The 17,598-nt window shown below is 33.9% G+C and overlaps 1 protein-coding gene across 1 annotated transcript in view; it reads left to right on the top strand.

The window, feature by feature from the left end:
* The window catches only part of LOC128198110 (ecdysone receptor-like), a 169,621-nt gene extending 152,226 nt beyond the window's left edge, over positions 1-17,395 (top strand). Inside the window, exon 4 of the mRNA XM_052881712.1 lies at positions 17,246-17,395. Within this exon, the coding sequence (XP_052737672.1) occupies positions 17,246-17,301 (56 nt within the window). The 3' untranslated portion in view covers positions 17,302-17,395. The remainder of the gene's footprint in view (positions 1-17,245) is intronic.
* Positions 17,396-17,598: the final 203 nt, after the last annotated feature.

Genomic DNA, 17,598 nt, shown 5'->3' with positions numbered 1-17,598 from the left:
CATGGATTTGTAAGATACGAAAATATATTCCAAGTAAAGAAAGCAATGATATTTTCCCTGTTCCAGATCCTTCTTTTGATAACTATGATTAATATTTTTTATTCGGAAAATGATTCGTAGATATAAAATGGTACCATAGTTATTTATTTACGCGTAGTTATCAGCATATTAGTACTCCTTCAATGTCACCGAGTTGCTGAGAGGGCAACGGACGCAATATCTGAACACATACACACTAATTCACGTATGGAAGCGTTGTTTTATATCAACTCACACTAACAATGATGTGTTTTCTATCTGTAGCTAGGGTTGGCAAAAATAAATCTCAACCATCAACTCGATTCTTAATTCTTATCCCGCATCAACCGCAAAAGCTCTGACTTGTGTTCCTTGATCTTGAGAAATATTGCGTTTTTAATTTTCATCAACATCATCAACATTTCTATTAGTTGAAGTCTGATATTATTGACTGTCTGATTGGATCGTGAGGTCCAAAATCTAAGTCTTAGAAATTTTAACAGAATACTGCATTTAAGATGTCTTAATGATAGTACAACCTATCTCCAAAAGCACATAAAGCCTCCAGTCCCGCATCTGATCTAGCTCAGGTAGGTTCAGAATGGAACAGAAATTGCACCTTCGCTTGGATACACAATTGTATACTGAACATCTTTAGCATAAATGGCTAGTCTCGAGATGAGATTGGCCGCACTGATCAAAGTACAAAGTACATAAAGTGGCAGTTATTAAACACATTGAAAGAAATTAAATAATTTCTATTTAGTGACACACATATCTTTCGGTAAAAAACAGATTGTACCACTGATAAACGGGGAATTATAATTCATTGCCCTTGTTCTTTATCTTTTATAACGTCTACGTAGGTACGTAGTGCTCGTTAAAAATAATACCAATTTCAGAAATATTTATGGTATTTTATCAAATCGATGATGCACTTTCTTAGATATTAATTACTAAATATTTTTGGTTGTTGGTACGCAAGTTTTTAACAATATGGTATTAGATACCTGAGTTATTAATAAAATTAATTGCTAGTAAGTTACTTGAAAATTGGAAAATATTGAAGTACCTAATGGAGGTGTCCTCCATTTAAACGTTTACTGTATTACTGAAAGAATAATTAATTATAAAAAGTGACACTCAACCCTTTGCGTAGACTAAATATTACGTAAATAACATTTAAACTGTTAATATTTTTTATAATTTGGACGAGATTCTTTGTAATCTAACCGTTTAAATTATCTCGAATGCTTTCTATACGTGCAATTTTCATAGAAGATCGTGAACATAGTCGAGAAAGATATTACTTTTAGGTATACAAGAAAAAAATATATAAAATTTATCATCATTGTCAGCAGATGGATCTTATAAGAACTTTCAAACAACAATCTTGAGCCGCCAGTATCCAGCAGTTCCATAGGTTCTTAGCCACAAGCATATGCTAAGTATCCATGTACCTAACCTAATCATCTGTTTTGGGGAGTTAGTGAGCTACGTAGCCCTTTCCCTAAAGAGCACGTGCCGCACTGGAGCGAGACGATGGCTGCGTTTGGGGAGTTAGTGAGCTACATAGCCCTTTCCCTAAAGAGCACGTGCCGCACTGGAGCGAGACGATGGCTGCGTGGTTCTGGGTCACGGCGTTGGCTTGCGCAACCATCACCGTTTTCTCTCAGATCCAAGTTTACCCGTCACGGATTAACATTTAGATGTTATTCAGTTCAACAACAAATTGAGTAATGTCGTCATTTCTTAGAATTATACGCGCTGATTTAAATAAAAAATTTAGCTCTCTCACTAACTGTTCGTTTTCTATTTTCTCAGAATTAGTATCTGAAATGTATTTATTGAAAAATATTTTGATATGCTATTTTCAATTATTAACAATAATTTTAAGAAATTAGATATCACGTGTCTCAAACGATGAGGAAACCTGCATACGAGAACATTTTCTTAATTCTCTGCGTGTGTAAAGTCTGCCAATCCGCATTGGGCCAGCGTGGTGGACTATTGGCCTAACCTCTCTTATTCTGAGAGGAGACTCGAGCTCAGCAGTGAGCCGAACATGGGTTGATAATGAATGAAAATGAACTCAACTTAAGAGTAAAAATTTTTATGAGATCTAGTACGTATTAAAAATGAATTTTCGAAAATTTCATAAAAATAACATTATTATTTGTAGTTATTGCATTTATAAGATAAATAAAATAGATTAAATAGTATTATAGCCAAGTTTTCATTTTTGTAAATACTATTTTTACCTTTCGTTAATAGTTGAATTAAAGTCATACTTAAACTGTCCTGTTACAAATTACAGTACATAGTTGCAAGCAATAACTGACCGTTAACAATTTTACTTGTATTGTACGCGTAGGTACTTCAAGATATAATGGAAGTCATTCACACCGAGGTGTAATCTGTATTCGCAAATATAATAAAAACTAAATTGTTTATAAATCATAAAATTCTATAATGTGTGTGATAAGAATGCATTTAATACTATTATCTGGAATTGTTTGTGATATGACCAATTGGAAGTCTCATTGTTATTAATTATTATTTATTATTATATAAATATTTACTGTAATTACCAGTCAGGGCAAATTGCCCATTGCTTTACAAAAATACTTTTTGTCTTATATTCTTCTTTTCTACTCATCATCAACTGTTGGAATATCTTTGCTGAAATTTACATTACCTACCTTATTGTTTAAATTTACTGCCAAGTGTCACTATCTCTAGCAAAGACAAACTTCTATATTATTTTATTTAAATAGGTTCCTGCTATAAACAAAATTTATTTTATAGATTTTAATTTTAATACCTTTTCAGTAACGACGTGAGATCGTAAAGCATAAGTTTTAGCTTTAGGATCGTATCGTTTCGTATTGTTTAGTCTATTAGAGAATCTTCGTGATTTTACAAAAGCTGCAAGTTTTTTAGCCTTTATTCCAACCACATGTAAGCATGGTAGGCAACTATGTTTAGACTGTGGTGTTTTTGGAAGGTTTTAAGGGTCCAGACCCTCAACCCATTTTATTATTTTAGGGCATATTTTAATAAGCACAATATGAAACACCATGCCCCTAATTGCCAGCCACTTAACGGTGGCAACCCTTCCAGCCCCAAAGCCACTATGAACTCACCTTAGTCACTAAATACACACACCATGGTCATTCCATTGTTGCCTTACCTTACTTACTTATGGTAGGAGAATAAGCTGACATTCAGCTTTAATAAAATGATGAAGATATTACAACAGTCTCTCAATCCATAAAATAGTCAATACCCTTCTGTAAATTACAAGGTTCAAGTATTATTATAAGGTTCAAGTATTTTTGTTACACGTAAGTCTGATGGTCGGCCGGCGTTGCTATTTATGAATTCTATACAGGTGCTAGGGGCGGCGCAGGTGTCGCATTGTCGACTGCATGCTATGACCTTTGCATAAGGAATACAGTTTTGCACCGTAATACAAAGTGTGTGGAGTAAGTACTTCATGCTAATGGGTTTCTACGAATGTAATGTGCGCTATTAATTAGTGTCAATTGTATACGTTTGGAGTCGACTAATTTGTTTTCAATATTAAAATCATCATCAGCCGTTAGACGTCTACTGCAGGACATAAACCTTATGTTACTTTCAAACACCACTTAAAATAGAGTGTACATAATAACTGAAATGAGATACGTGATAGCCCAGGATCCTCCAACTTTTCAGTTGTGTGCATTTTATGAAAATTAAATATCACGTGTGTCAAACGGTGAAGAAAAACATCGTGAGAAAACCTGAATACCAGACAATTTTCTTAGTTCTCTGCGTGTGTGAAGTCTGCCAAGAGAGTTGGTTATTTAATCTTACAAACGCAAAAATCCATATCTACAAAAGTATAATACTTGTTCTGTTAGCAAAAATATAAACCGATATTATTAAACTTTTAAGAACTTGAATTACTCTAATCGCCATCAGTCACCATAATTCAGTCTGCGGCTTTGCCCATTGTGTCATATTTTTTGCCAGCAGAATTTGGCAGTGACGTATCTAATTTGCGATCGACAGGCGAAAAAAATACGGCAAAGAATAAATCGAATCACGTTCTGATTGCTTTTTGTGATAAACAATATTTTATTTAGGTATATCATTATTTCGTTAGATGCCTACTGTCTACCGCAAATTGATTCTCTATGTATGATGAAGATTACTCTTAGTTATTATTTATATAAATTTTCGTATAGTCCTTATATCAAACAGTGGAAAAATGTTAGTCATCGAACGGACATTCTACCACTGCTATGCTATAATGATTGTTGCCTATACATGTCGAAATTTTGATGAGGATTTACTTGGGAATAGCAATCTGTATGGATGCGATGTACAAAATTATTTGTAATTTTGATATCATTAATTTAAATAATTTAATTGCAGTTTTGTTAACTTTATTTAGTAGAGGCATAAAATTAATTACGAGTATACGTTAGTATTCATAAGACCCTTCGAATGAATCGATAACGATGGAAAATAATCGTCTCTTTTAAAAGACCGGTTCGGATGTTGATTTACTAAAAAGAACCTTTTATAAGTTAAGTCAACATTTTGAACGAGCAGTTTAAAGCAAGCCGACTGACGTTCGTAAGACCGATGATTTAACGAGCTCCGTAGTTATAGTAACCAAAATTAACAATCTATTCTTGAAAATGAACTAAGTTCAAACAACGAGGTCGATTGTTCAAACGCTTGCAGTAAAAAGAGTTCGTAACAAGCGATCAGATGGCGATGCGCCTGTTATCAACGTACCAAAGTAGTCCAAGGGCGGTCGATAACAAGGTCCCTGTAACAGAGAAACATTATTTAACTAACTTATATTCTCTTCCAAAGGCTAGTTTAAATATAAGTAAAACAGAAATCTACAATTGCATACAAAATACTTCATATAAGGTAAATAGTGATCAAATTAAAGAGTCTGAAAATTACCTTATCCATCAAAGTGAAGACACATTGTGTCTTTACTGAATAATAATTACAAATTAAAATTAATTATTATTCACTCCATACCCCTATTATTATTTAAATCGAATTAAATTACAAAAAAGGACACAACTACTTATCGATAAAGGTTAAACGGCACGAAAATGTTGCATTGTAAACGATGACACTGTTAAGCAGCCAGAATTCATTAAAAAATTAAATTCTGCCAACTGTTTGCACGATTTTATAATTTCGCAAACTCTATATTTAACAAAGACAATTATATATTTGTTTGCAACGGTCTGTTGCGTCAGGTATTGTTATAAAATGTGTTCGGTCGATGACTTTTCATGGCATAATAGAACTTTTATAAGATATGGTAACGTATGAAAATGTTTACGTACTCACGTGTGATTGTCCTATATGATCATTGAATTTTTTTTTCCCATCCTCTCATACGATATATCAATTACTACCTACGAACATAATATGGTATATTGCTTTATTACTAATTACTAGATTGTTCTTTAGTTTTGCAGCTTGCAAAAGTTGAACTGTTATTTCTTTGTGCAATTCAAATACATTAATTTCAAGATGCATGTATATTAATTAAACTGGTGGTTCATTAAGAATAACTTAAAGCAGTTAAATATCATTAAGGATTATTATTATTTATCTAGCTCCTAATAATATACATGTTAATTGACTACTCAATAGTATAATATTATTGGTTGCAAATTCTTATTAGAGGTAAACCACTTATCATTGACTAAATCACCGCCAGCCATGCCGCCAGCTAATCCGAGCGTATTAAATCAGGAAGGTCGTTTGATAAACGAATGCATCGTACCCATTGTATAGAGGTCACAACTGATAACAGATCCACGACCTTGTGAACGAGGAAGCAACAAACTCAATATTATTTTACCAAATTACGACGACGTTTTGCGAACAAACGAACGTTTCATACGTAGTGCTAACATTTTTTGTCTGACCAACATTGTAAATATGTCGCCGACAAAGGAGTTTCAAGGTTGACCTCGTAGATAAAGACGCGATAATTTGGAGCATGTCTGTATTATCGCGTCAAAATAAGGATATACGTTGTAGACGTCTGTAAAAAATCCGCCGTAAGATTTTTAGTAGGATTACAATGAAAGAGGTTGTGAACCTCTTTTTTAAGTATTATATCATTTGTCTGCCATCTCGCTTTAAATAAACATACTCGTAAGCTAAGTCGATATTTTAATATTTCTGTCGTAGTATACCTTTACTCTTTTGTCACGAGGTCGTCGGTTTCTCACATCAACCAGCATGGAAAGAACTATGGGCACTGGAGAGTCAGAACTTATCTAACCTCCCTCAAAAGTCCAGTCAATCCAAACTTCCCTCTAAGCAAAGATCCAAGTCACACAAGACATTACGCCCTTAGTTGTTCCACCCCTCATTTATTTGCCTAACTATACTTATATTTATTGTCAATAATGATTATTTTCAATACCAATTTTCTCGAAGATAATATTTTAGTTTTCGATTGATATTTGCTTCAAAATCACCTTTATGGAAAATATTTTTGATCAGCTATCTCAAGTAATTGCCGCTCAAGCACTACAAATAGCGCAGCGTCGAGTTAATAGAATAATGCTCCCTCCACAGCCTTGTCCTCGTTCGGTGACCCAGTTGCATCTCCTGAGCAGGATGCTGTTTTTACGTCAACAATTACGGTATGGGAAGAACCAGCCTCTACAGTCATACGCTCTTTAAACTAAATTCCGCAATTTAAAGAGAAACTTCTGAAACGAAATTTCTGACTCACAATGTTTTTTTATATTTGTTATGATGCCATGCCATTCCATAGCTATTAATTTTTTATTAAGATTTCCTTAACTAACATTATATTGATTGCTAAATATTGCGTAGGTAGATTTGTTGCGTAAATCAATAAGCAACACTGGTTTGGATTTTGTTGTTATCTACCAACCAAATTATACTTATTAATAATGAAATTGTCTTTCTTATATTAGTCTCATTGTCAGTACTTTAGTCATCATGGACGTATTCTAATATTTTTTTCTACAATACAGACTGTGTTGTCTACGGTAATGGTTACTGTTATCAGTTCAAAAACATGGTGTTGTCACGTATTAAGTATTAAGTAAGTTTATGATTTAACTTAATAGCTATGCGTGCAATTTGTTATCATCAAGTATAGATGTCATCGTAAGTAATAAATACTTAAGGAATACTAAATTGTAATAGTGATATAAATAAAATTCTGAGTAAGAAATTGAATATTTTTTGTAAACTTGTCAATAAATGGCCAAAATCTTTGTAGTTTTGTTTTTTTTTGTCGAAATGTGAGAAGGTGTTTTCCAAGTACCACGAATGTGTCACAAATACCTATTTCATAATCTTTCATAATTATAAATAGAACGTAATGCAAACGCTCTGTGTGCAGATGCACGCGACACGCTGAATCAGGCGCGGCCAGGTCAAGGCTGACGGCACGATCCGATGACCTGGTTACATGCTCCCAATACAATTTTGTCAATGACTTCTAGAATTAGGATCACCGAGATTTATATTGAATATTATAGCTTTATTCACATTTTATGCAACTTTTCTATACACCGTAACTTTTATATTTTATAGCTACCGATCATTCTTTAGAAGACATTGTAATATAATTTACCTTTCTTTTTTATTTTGCCTTATTACATTTTTCTCAATTTTCTTTTAATATGTTGTCTGTTATTCGAATTCCTCTTATTGCCTTTTTGTATATGAATGTTGCTTGTAACCTCTGCTATATTGAGTAACATTTTATCAGTCTTGGTGAACTCATGTGACTGGTCTTGAACTTTTATCGCTTTATCCAAAAGCTATTTGTCACACGAGGTCAACGTTTCGAAAAGAATACATTAAGTAACCGAAATAAACAACTTTGTCTATTATATTAACTTTTATTAAGTAATAATGAGCTGTATAACATTTTTAATTATATAATCTTTGATTTTTATCCTGTTTCATATTATTCTGTATAAAGTGTTGTTCTAAATGAAAAAATAATATCCAGTAAGCAATAAAATATATTGAGAAACGCAAAACATGTTTTGTAATATTATCTATTTTCGCTAATGAAGACATAAAAAGTTTAATTTATTAAAGAGATCGTGAAATATTTTCTAAAACATTTTCGCTGTGAATTTCTTTACATATACCTCATGAAACAAAGTACTACGTATTATTTAGTTTAATGACCGATATATTTTGTTCGGCGTGCGTGATTTCGTGCAATGAAATCAAGATGTAAAGTAATGCGAAGGTAGAGGGCCGTTTAACAGAAGATTAGTTTAAATTGGAAACGCCAAAGAGTGTAGAGCCATAAAATCTTTGGATACGTCCAATCGTTTAATATTATACAAGATACGAGTACATTCCTCGTCTCGGTGCATTGTATTACGTAATTCCTCACACGACAAGCGTTTATTATCACTTTTCAAGGGCACATCCACTGGTGCAGGCAACCGATTTGTTCATGGCATGAGTATAGACGTCGTCATAACGTTTAGCCATAGATAATGGTCGTGCGTTCCATAGATAACGCTTAATGTCGTGTTTATTGTCTTAAAATAGTAAAACCGAGAATTTATAAGTTTTTACTGGAGACATTCTTTATAGAGACTATATAGAATCACTGTTAAGTGATAGCAAACACTAAGACCAGCTACTACTAATAGATTTAAGAAAATCTGAAATATTGTTTCAAGCAGTACACCGCAAAGTCGATTGAACTATCTGGTTAAAATTAATATAAACAATATCTTATAAAATGCTACAAGTGGAAGTACAGGTAAAACTACAAAAATATATATTGAATTAATTGCAACTCTTTCAGATTATTTCGAATAAAGATTCGATATATTAACAGAGAAGAGATGAGATAGTAAGTACTCATTGTTAAGATTCATATCTTTGTGCGAGTAGCGACTATTTTAGTTGATTAGAAAGAGTGGTATTCTTAGTACTAAAAATTCACAAATTACATTTTGTACAAGAAGACTTACTCTCTAGGTATTTAAATTTAAAATATTGTATCCATTCCATAATAGTCGGCGTGGGTAGCTGAAATATTCATTATCCATACTAAGACGTACTTCCCACTCGTGACAAGAGGCCATCATTTATATGAAGACTTAACGACGGTTTTTTGCTTAATCTTCATAGACAGATAACAAATTGAGTATATTGCCAGTTTACGCTTGTTTTATAAACGTTCAGTAATAACAAAGACGTAAAGTGGATGATTTACTGCCGCGGAAGCAGTTAACTGTAGAGGAGACAACGGGGGCAGACAAAATGTAGGATATTCTGATTGATAGACGTCAGACTTATCACTTCCGACAGTCCTAGTGTGAGCTATTTTGTAGAACATCCTGACTCAGTTAATTATGTTTGTTTTATCAACATTTTCGGTGCTTCAAAGTCAGGTTGTAACTCTATACTTAAATAATCGTTAAACAACAATTTTATAATTGTAATGTTATCGTTTATGCTTATTTAAAAATAGACGTTAAACGTAGTTGCTATGAAAAAATACTAGTTATTAAACTTTCATAAATGTCGAGTAACACGAAGAAAGGACGCGTGACATAAAATAAATGGACAGATAAGGATGGGAAAAAATAATAGTAGCTATAATTAAAGCGATAGTAACCGTTGAAATGTCAGACTTAATGTGCAGTATAGAGTCAGTAAAAAAGTTCATGTTCTCGCGACGTGATCCGAGAACTCGTGACACGGAGCCCACATTGTAACGAAGCCAGCTGCAGAGACATGTAATATTGTTGGAGCTTTTTATGGAAAGATCCATGTAATGATGAAAACAGACAGCAACCGAGTATTAGACAGGACATTTTTTTCTTACAGTTGACAGAAACATCTTGCGGACTCAGATCATTATACCCTTAAAAAGTTTGATGTCCTTTCTAATATTTGATTTATAGTCTGTTTACTTTTGGTAGTCTGTTTGGCTTTGGATTATTGCTCAGGTATTCAGACAAGTGATTAGTATGGACATGTAATGCGGAGGGAGGAAAGTCTTATTACTAGAAGAATGTTATTGAAGGAAGACCAAAGAAGAGATGGTTGGAGTATGTGAAATAGGACATGTATGTAAAGGCAGTGGATGATCAGTTGACGGATAATAGAGCTGAATGGAGGAGATTGAGTAAGTGGGATAAGGTATAGGAGATGATGATGATGTTCAGAGCAGCGATTAATAGTAGGCAGTATCTACAGCCTTGTAAAACTGAAGGTATATAAATTTAAAGCTAAGCGAACTTGTGGTAATAGAATGACTATAAAAGCTAACGATTCATTCCTTACGATCTATTCATTATCTGAAAACATTAATTACAAATACTGAATACCGCATGAGAAGAATTTAACGTAATAATTGTAAAGTTGGTGAAGATACAAAAAGTGATAATAATAAATTGCATTAAACTGATTCATGTATCATTGATATAGAGCCTCAGGAATGATTTATAATTTATAATTCCGCGGCCGTTACTAAAGGGCAGCACCTCAATTCAACCAGGCCACTCGCTCCACTTCGCCATTGTCGGTTACGTTCAATAATTAAGAGTCAAAAGGTTGCCCCATTCTTCTTGTTTATCGTGTAATAGCTGTACCTGTAATTATAGACTTATTTTGTAATAAATTTTTAATCGACGACATCTTGTGCAGTTTAAGCTTTTCACAGTATAAATTTTGGTGTTTCGATTTATAAAACCGACATACCTACGTGTTTGTAGTATCTGCAAAACCTACCGGATAAAGGTTTTTGTAGTAAAGAAATTATAACATGTCGATTTGATAGCACCTTCCATTTGGAAGTCATTTGAAATTGGAGCCAAATAAAATGCAAGAAATTACAACCAGCAGGAACTCATTACACCCGATACGGTAGTAAAACTTGAATTATTATTCCTGGCTATGAGTAAGGCAAGAGTTTAAACAAGTGCAACTGCACATTTCTGACGCCACGGTAAGCCGCATAACCATTTTTATTCTCCAGAAACAATGGGCTTGCCCACGCCAACGTTAGTGCCGGCTTTGTTGCCGTTCTTCGATCACAGCAACAAGTTATATGCCATAAATTTAATATAGAAACGTATAAGCATCGACCGCGAGGCATTTGAATTGTAGCTAACACGCTCGAGTAATACAATCCAAGTATTTGCACTTGACTATTTTCATACAAGTCGTGTTATATGCTGGGACATTTTATCGTGTTACATTGAGGGGGCCGTGTGTTGTTCCTTTGTACGTGACTTTGGCAGCGTTAGGATATTGCCAATTTTGTTTGTATTTCTTTCCGCAATAATAATAATTCTTTGTTATATTCTCAGCGCTCGACTATGGTTTAAGAATATAAAATTTAGGCAACAATTATAATCAGTTGTTTAGAATTTCCTCCTTTGAATTGTTATACTCTCTACGTCAGGGATGCTGATGTCTTAACGACTCAGAAGCCAGAGCCGAGGCAAGCATTAAGGCATTTATAATTAAAAATTGAAAGTCAATTTGAATTGTGAATAGAAATGATTTTGTTGTGCAAAATTGCTTATAATAGAATTACTCTTATTTATCAATAGCATAATCCCTGGTAAAATGGTTGAAAATACTTAAATCTCCGTCTGGTGAGTGAAGTGTTGGCCGTTGTCCAGTGTTGCAACTAGGACAGGCGCTCGTAGGTGTCTATCTAGAAACCGTTGTTGGCAATCTCCATAATAGGGTATCCGGAATTCGCTAGGCTCACATATTGCATAAAAATACCTTCACGAATCACCTCAAGCACGTATTAGCTAACACAATGATGGAAACTATTCCGAGCGGCAAAATTTTGATGTTCCAAGGCTGTACTCGTATGAATGCCTTGCCGTATTATTTTTAATTGAATAACGTTTCGGTTCTCAATGTCTGTAGCTAAATTCTGGAAGATATTGGATTTGATACGAATTTGTTAATCATTTCTGTGATAGCATTTATTATTGTATATTAAAACATGTATTTATTTTATATTGCATCCACAATGAATTAAACACATTAAAAAAAAAGTATTGTTAGTATCAGCACGAATAATAATGAATTTCCACTAAAATAACATATCAATTCTTCAAAAACCGTCATGTCCATGTCTGATGTTGTGTCATTTCCTGTACAAACATAGGTAGGTATGTTGAAATTAAAATAACACTTACTATCAACCTTATTAACTTTCAATTTCTGTTCTTCTTTTATTGTCTTTTCTTTCTTTCTAAATATGATTTTACTAAAATAAATATAAGACAACCTAAAAAGAGATGAATGAAATCGGCTAAGTCGTGAGAACCTAAGAGTATTAGGAATTAATTTATTTTTATATACATACATATTATAATGTTTATATTATGTACTAATATACAAATAGATAACAATTTAGTAAAAGATGCAGTTCCTTCCTTCTCATATTCCTGCTTATTGGTGCTTATTGGCCATGACCGTGACTCGCAATTAGATATAATTATCTTCAATTTATACTACTATCAATGCTATTACTTGTGGTCAAACGTGACGTTTCACTTACTGTATAATTACAGTCTTCAAAGGTTTACCTTCGTGTAACATATGTGATAAAAAGTGTTTGCTTTTTTTTTTTTTTAAATTCATCCAACTGTTAAAAAGGCAACATGAAGATGTAGTTGTTTATATAATAACATTTTGCTACAGAAAAGCTGTTTTTTTATTGACATAGTTATACGTAACATTTTTTTTTAAATAATAATTAAAACTCATATTTAGCTTTTTGATAGCTTGATTCTTTCGTTTGTTTCGTTCGTTTTCTTACAATACTTAAATGTATAACTTGCTAACTTTTGCTATATTGTTTCAAAATATTTGAAGAAAGCCCCGGTGAAAGCGTTTTAATAGTAAAAGAAAATTAACAAAGCATACACGTCGAATCTCCTCCTTTTTTGAAGTCGTTAAAAACGAGTTTTGAATTTTGAAAATGTTTTGTTCAATCATTAATTTCCACAAAAGTAACGAGTACTTCTATAAAATGAGTCTGGTTATTTTATACTCGAACAAACCATATTATAGCACATCTGGTAATTACTTGCCGATCTAAATAAAAACTATGATCTCGGTCTGTCAGTAAAACAAACACATGAATATTTTTTGTTTCAATTAGCGACCATTATTATTTTTTCTAATTGCAAAGTTGGCAGAGACGCCGAAGACGTCCCAGGTTGTCTGTCCGTTTCTATATTAAACTTTTAAACTTGGATTTTTGGCAAATTCCCTAACACCTAGCTGGAGTCAACGTTTCCCCTGACAGCTACACGGTACATGTCAGAAAAATAAATAGATACTTAGTTTTACAGAATGAAAAATATAAAAAAGTGTTTGTCTACATATTGTTCCGCTGTGATCATGAGAAATGGTTCTTTCCACCTACTGTTTAACTAATTTGTTTTTCAATTTTAAGAAGCTATTTTATTCACCATTAGGTACGTGTTAATGACCTTAATGTAACGTTTTAATAGAAAGCATCCCACCAGAAAATATGACTTCACTTTCAGGGATATTCTGAGGATTAATTGGAGAAATTAAGCTTTCACATGGTAACAATGTTAACCCAATTCCATATTGAATCATCACTATCCTGTAGCGAGGACAATATGTTACGCAACTAATAGGTATATTATTCTCGTACGGTGGGCGACTGATGGTGCACATAATTCTGACATTGTATCCTTTATGCGTAAAGTGATAAGAGCTGCATTCTTATGCGATTGTGCTACTGTACACATCTGCAGTCAAATCACGCGCATCGTACAACGGTCGACGTCGCACCGATGCATTGCTGCTGACCTATTTGAGTCTAGTATAGTATTTGAATTGCAAGTGTTTACAATTATTTCAAAATCATATTATACTTGCCGAAGCCCCGCGGTTTCAACCATGTAGTTCCCGTGTCGGTGACAATACGGGGATAAAATATAGCATAAGAAACTCACAAATAATTTGGCTTTTAGACATAAAAGTGTATTCAAAATCCATTCAGCAGATCCAGAGATTACCCCCTATTATACAACACAAACTTTCATCATCATCATTATCAACCCATATTCGGCTCACTGCTGAGATTAAGTCTCCTCTCAGAATGAGAGGGGTTAGGCCAATAGTCCACCACGCTGGCCCAATGCGGATTGGCAGACTCCGTCCATTGGAGAGTCCATGCTACACGGCAAACCGATTGTGGTGACGGGTCGTTCTAAACCGCCACCAATCTACATGTAAGTCCGCTAAATCTGTGGCTATTATCAAAATAAACTGAAAATGTAATAAAAATACACAACACAAACATTACCTTTATGCAATTTTAGTAATTTGTTTGTCTCTTATTTAGGTAAAGGTGTTTCCATTTAATGAATATCTGTTGGTGTTTAGACAGGCACATTGGCGTGTGAAACTAAAGAAGCGTCAGCAATTTAGAAATTTAGTATTATTTAATTATCATGTGCCTGTGAATGGTTGCTATGCAAAGGTTTTTTGGATAAAGCGGTGTGGATGTTATACGCCTAGTGTGACTGTAATTGATTTATGAAAGCTGTTCTAACTTTCCTTTGGTTTACACACTAGCCGCGTATTTGCTATTAACTCATTACCTACTACTTCCAAAGCTTCTTCTTGTAAAAATATTTTAGTTTTTTTTTTAATAATTCATGTTCATTACTTGAATAGCAATTAATTACAACATTCCCCGGTCCGTGTTTATTTTGGTCGATTTCCTGACATCTTCGAGAATTATTTGCACAGGCTCGCAATAAAGAGTCCAGCATAAACACATAAAACAAACATCGACATCTCACATTAAGTTTGTTATTTGCAAAAATAACCGGTTCCTTCGAGGATACTCGTAAATTAGCCCATAAAGTACCGACTGCTTGTTCTGGTTGCAAATATTTTTCTGATTTTAATAATGATTAATGATATTCCTTTAGCTCTTTGGGAATACTTTGTAACAATTTTGGCATTGAAGTTTTATGTATAAAAGTTTAGATTTTATATCCTCGTCTTCCGTTTCCTTGCCATAAATAATATCCAAGTCTTTAGCCATGTTACATATAGTGAAACTATAAAAACTAAAACGTGTACTTATGGTAATGACATTCGTTCTTGATAGCTCACATGATCAACCTATCAAACGGATATATTATTCCAATAACTTTTTTAGTTTTCGAGGCGTTAGCGCATGTAGAATGAGAACCGATATCTTAAAATGACCCACGATTTTAATTCCATATATGCCAGATGATACAATATCTTGAATCGTTTTGCAAAATTTACACATTACCAATTCATGAACAAACCTCAATCACGTCTATCACTTCTCTGGTTCGCTAGTTACATCACGTAAATGATAGGATTTCATGTACTAGATTCAAAGAATCATATAATACTTTAATGATTGAACGAAATGTATCCTTATTGTCTGAGATTTTAGTTTCACATTTGTAAAACAGAGAAAACTTTCAATCGTTACACGAGCGCATAGATGAAAAGTGTGAAGCAATGGCGTTCGCAAGCGAAAGTAAAGCTAAGGTTCTTCACTCAAAGGCTAGCTTCATCTGACATTTGATGCGCATTGCGTAGATATTATGCAAGTGTTCATGTGACTGCGAAGAACAGAACGGTTCCTTACCAGGTCACATTAGTGGGCATGACATCAGTGACTGTCAAGTGCATAGGAGTCAATGAACAGGATTTGAGCATTGCGTATTCAATAGATGCCTTGACTTCCTTTAGCTGCACCTAGCTGTTATGGCGGTTTGGTATTTCCAACACAAATCGACTTATTCCGATACTAAAAGATAAAAATATGACATGAGATAAATGCCAGTCTAAAGGTTCATGACCACACCAACCGGCAATTAAAGGACTGGATAATGGCATCGGTTACCGGCGGCACGGTTGCCTTATTATTCAGCTATAAAGCGTGACGAATTGCCAGTCCTATGCAGGCATTTAAGACTATGCAGCCGGCGTGTTAACCCAGCCATTATCTTTTAATACCATCGTCTTTATTATGCGCTACATTTTTTGCACTGGCAACGAGGCGCGGCAGGCATCGCGAGTCGCCGACACGGGTTTGATAACCCGGAGACCTTGGTCTTAATTGCGTTTCAGCAGACCATTCCGCCGCGGCCACTTTTTATGCGCCTGCATCACTAGTAAAAACACGACAACGGCTACCCACCCGACTTAAAAAGGTGCGACAAGTCAAGGAAAATGCGAACCGGTTGGGTACATGCTAACTTGTCGCGTAATCGAGTGTTCTACCAAGAAAGCACTTTTAATTGCGGACTGGTGATCCATAGACTGAGCTTGGTAATATTGAACACTTTTAAAAATATTAATTTCCCGTGACTGGAAAGTGCTGATTTTCTAAATATTCCACCGATTGAGGTACATTTCACATTATCACACTTATACTTACTAACTATATGGGTGAAATTCGTGTGCATGTTTGTTATATTTAACACTGCAACTACTGAAACGGTTTGGCTAAAATTTGGAATGGATATAAATTAACGGTTCCAATAGGATTTAGGATAAACAGAATCTCAAGCAAACACAGCTTACAGTGCTTTACCTTTAATATCTAATCTTCAGGAAGAAATTCTCTAAATGATAATGAAATCAACATCAAAATTCGGTGCTTTGCATTCTGTAGAGAACAGCCAAGAAAAGATGCAGACACCAAAAGCTCTTTTATTAACCGACTTCAAAAAAGGTAGGAGGTTCTCAATTCGCCTGTATGTTTTTTTTTAACGTAAATAAATAAAAACACAAATTCGTTGTGCAATAGGTAATGTTTAGCTACCTACTTAAAATGTAATATGCCTACAGATTCTTATCTTTTTTGCGTTAATGACACTGGTCCATTATTTCTTTTCGATAATTTATCTAATGCTTAACTTTTTTTATCTTCATAAGTCGTACATCTTATTATTCATGGAAGAAATCAAGTCGGATCGTGACTTGATTTTTCCATGAATTGGCTTTGCAAAAAAGCAAAACCTAAATCATGTCACATTTCAAATTATTTATTACCATGTAAAGCAAAAATATAATTTATTATGATTAATATCTATATCGAAAAGAAACTGGCATCGTTTTTAATTTTATTTTTGTTTATTTGTTACAGGTAAGACAACTGGTTTCAGAAGCCCAGCACGAAGCTTGTTGCAGCACGAATGTTGAGGTTCGTTTGGATGTTTCTATGTCCTAGTATAACCGATGTTCCCATACTTAAAAAATAATTGCCACATACTCCTTCTTCTTTAAATACCATCTCTTCTACGTAGATTTAACTTTAGAGGTTGCAGCACTGAACGATGCTCTGTCTGCTGAGACACTTATATTTTAATGAATATTATTTCCTTTTCTTCGGATGAAGGGATCTTGGTTTTAAGCTTCCCAAAACTTTTTTCCCCAAGTTCAACATTCTAACCCAATAAATTTTGGTCAAAAAGTTCATACGTAGAACTTTTTATTTCT

This window comes from Bicyclus anynana, chromosome 5 (assembly GCF_947172395.1).
Source record: "Bicyclus anynana chromosome 5, ilBicAnyn1.1, whole genome shotgun sequence".
In the NCBI taxonomy this organism is placed as follows: Eukaryota; Metazoa; Arthropoda; class Insecta; order Lepidoptera; family Nymphalidae; genus Bicyclus; species Bicyclus anynana.
The sequence above is the reverse complement of the archived record's forward strand: the minus strand, read 5'-3'. Positions and strand labels throughout refer to the sequence as shown.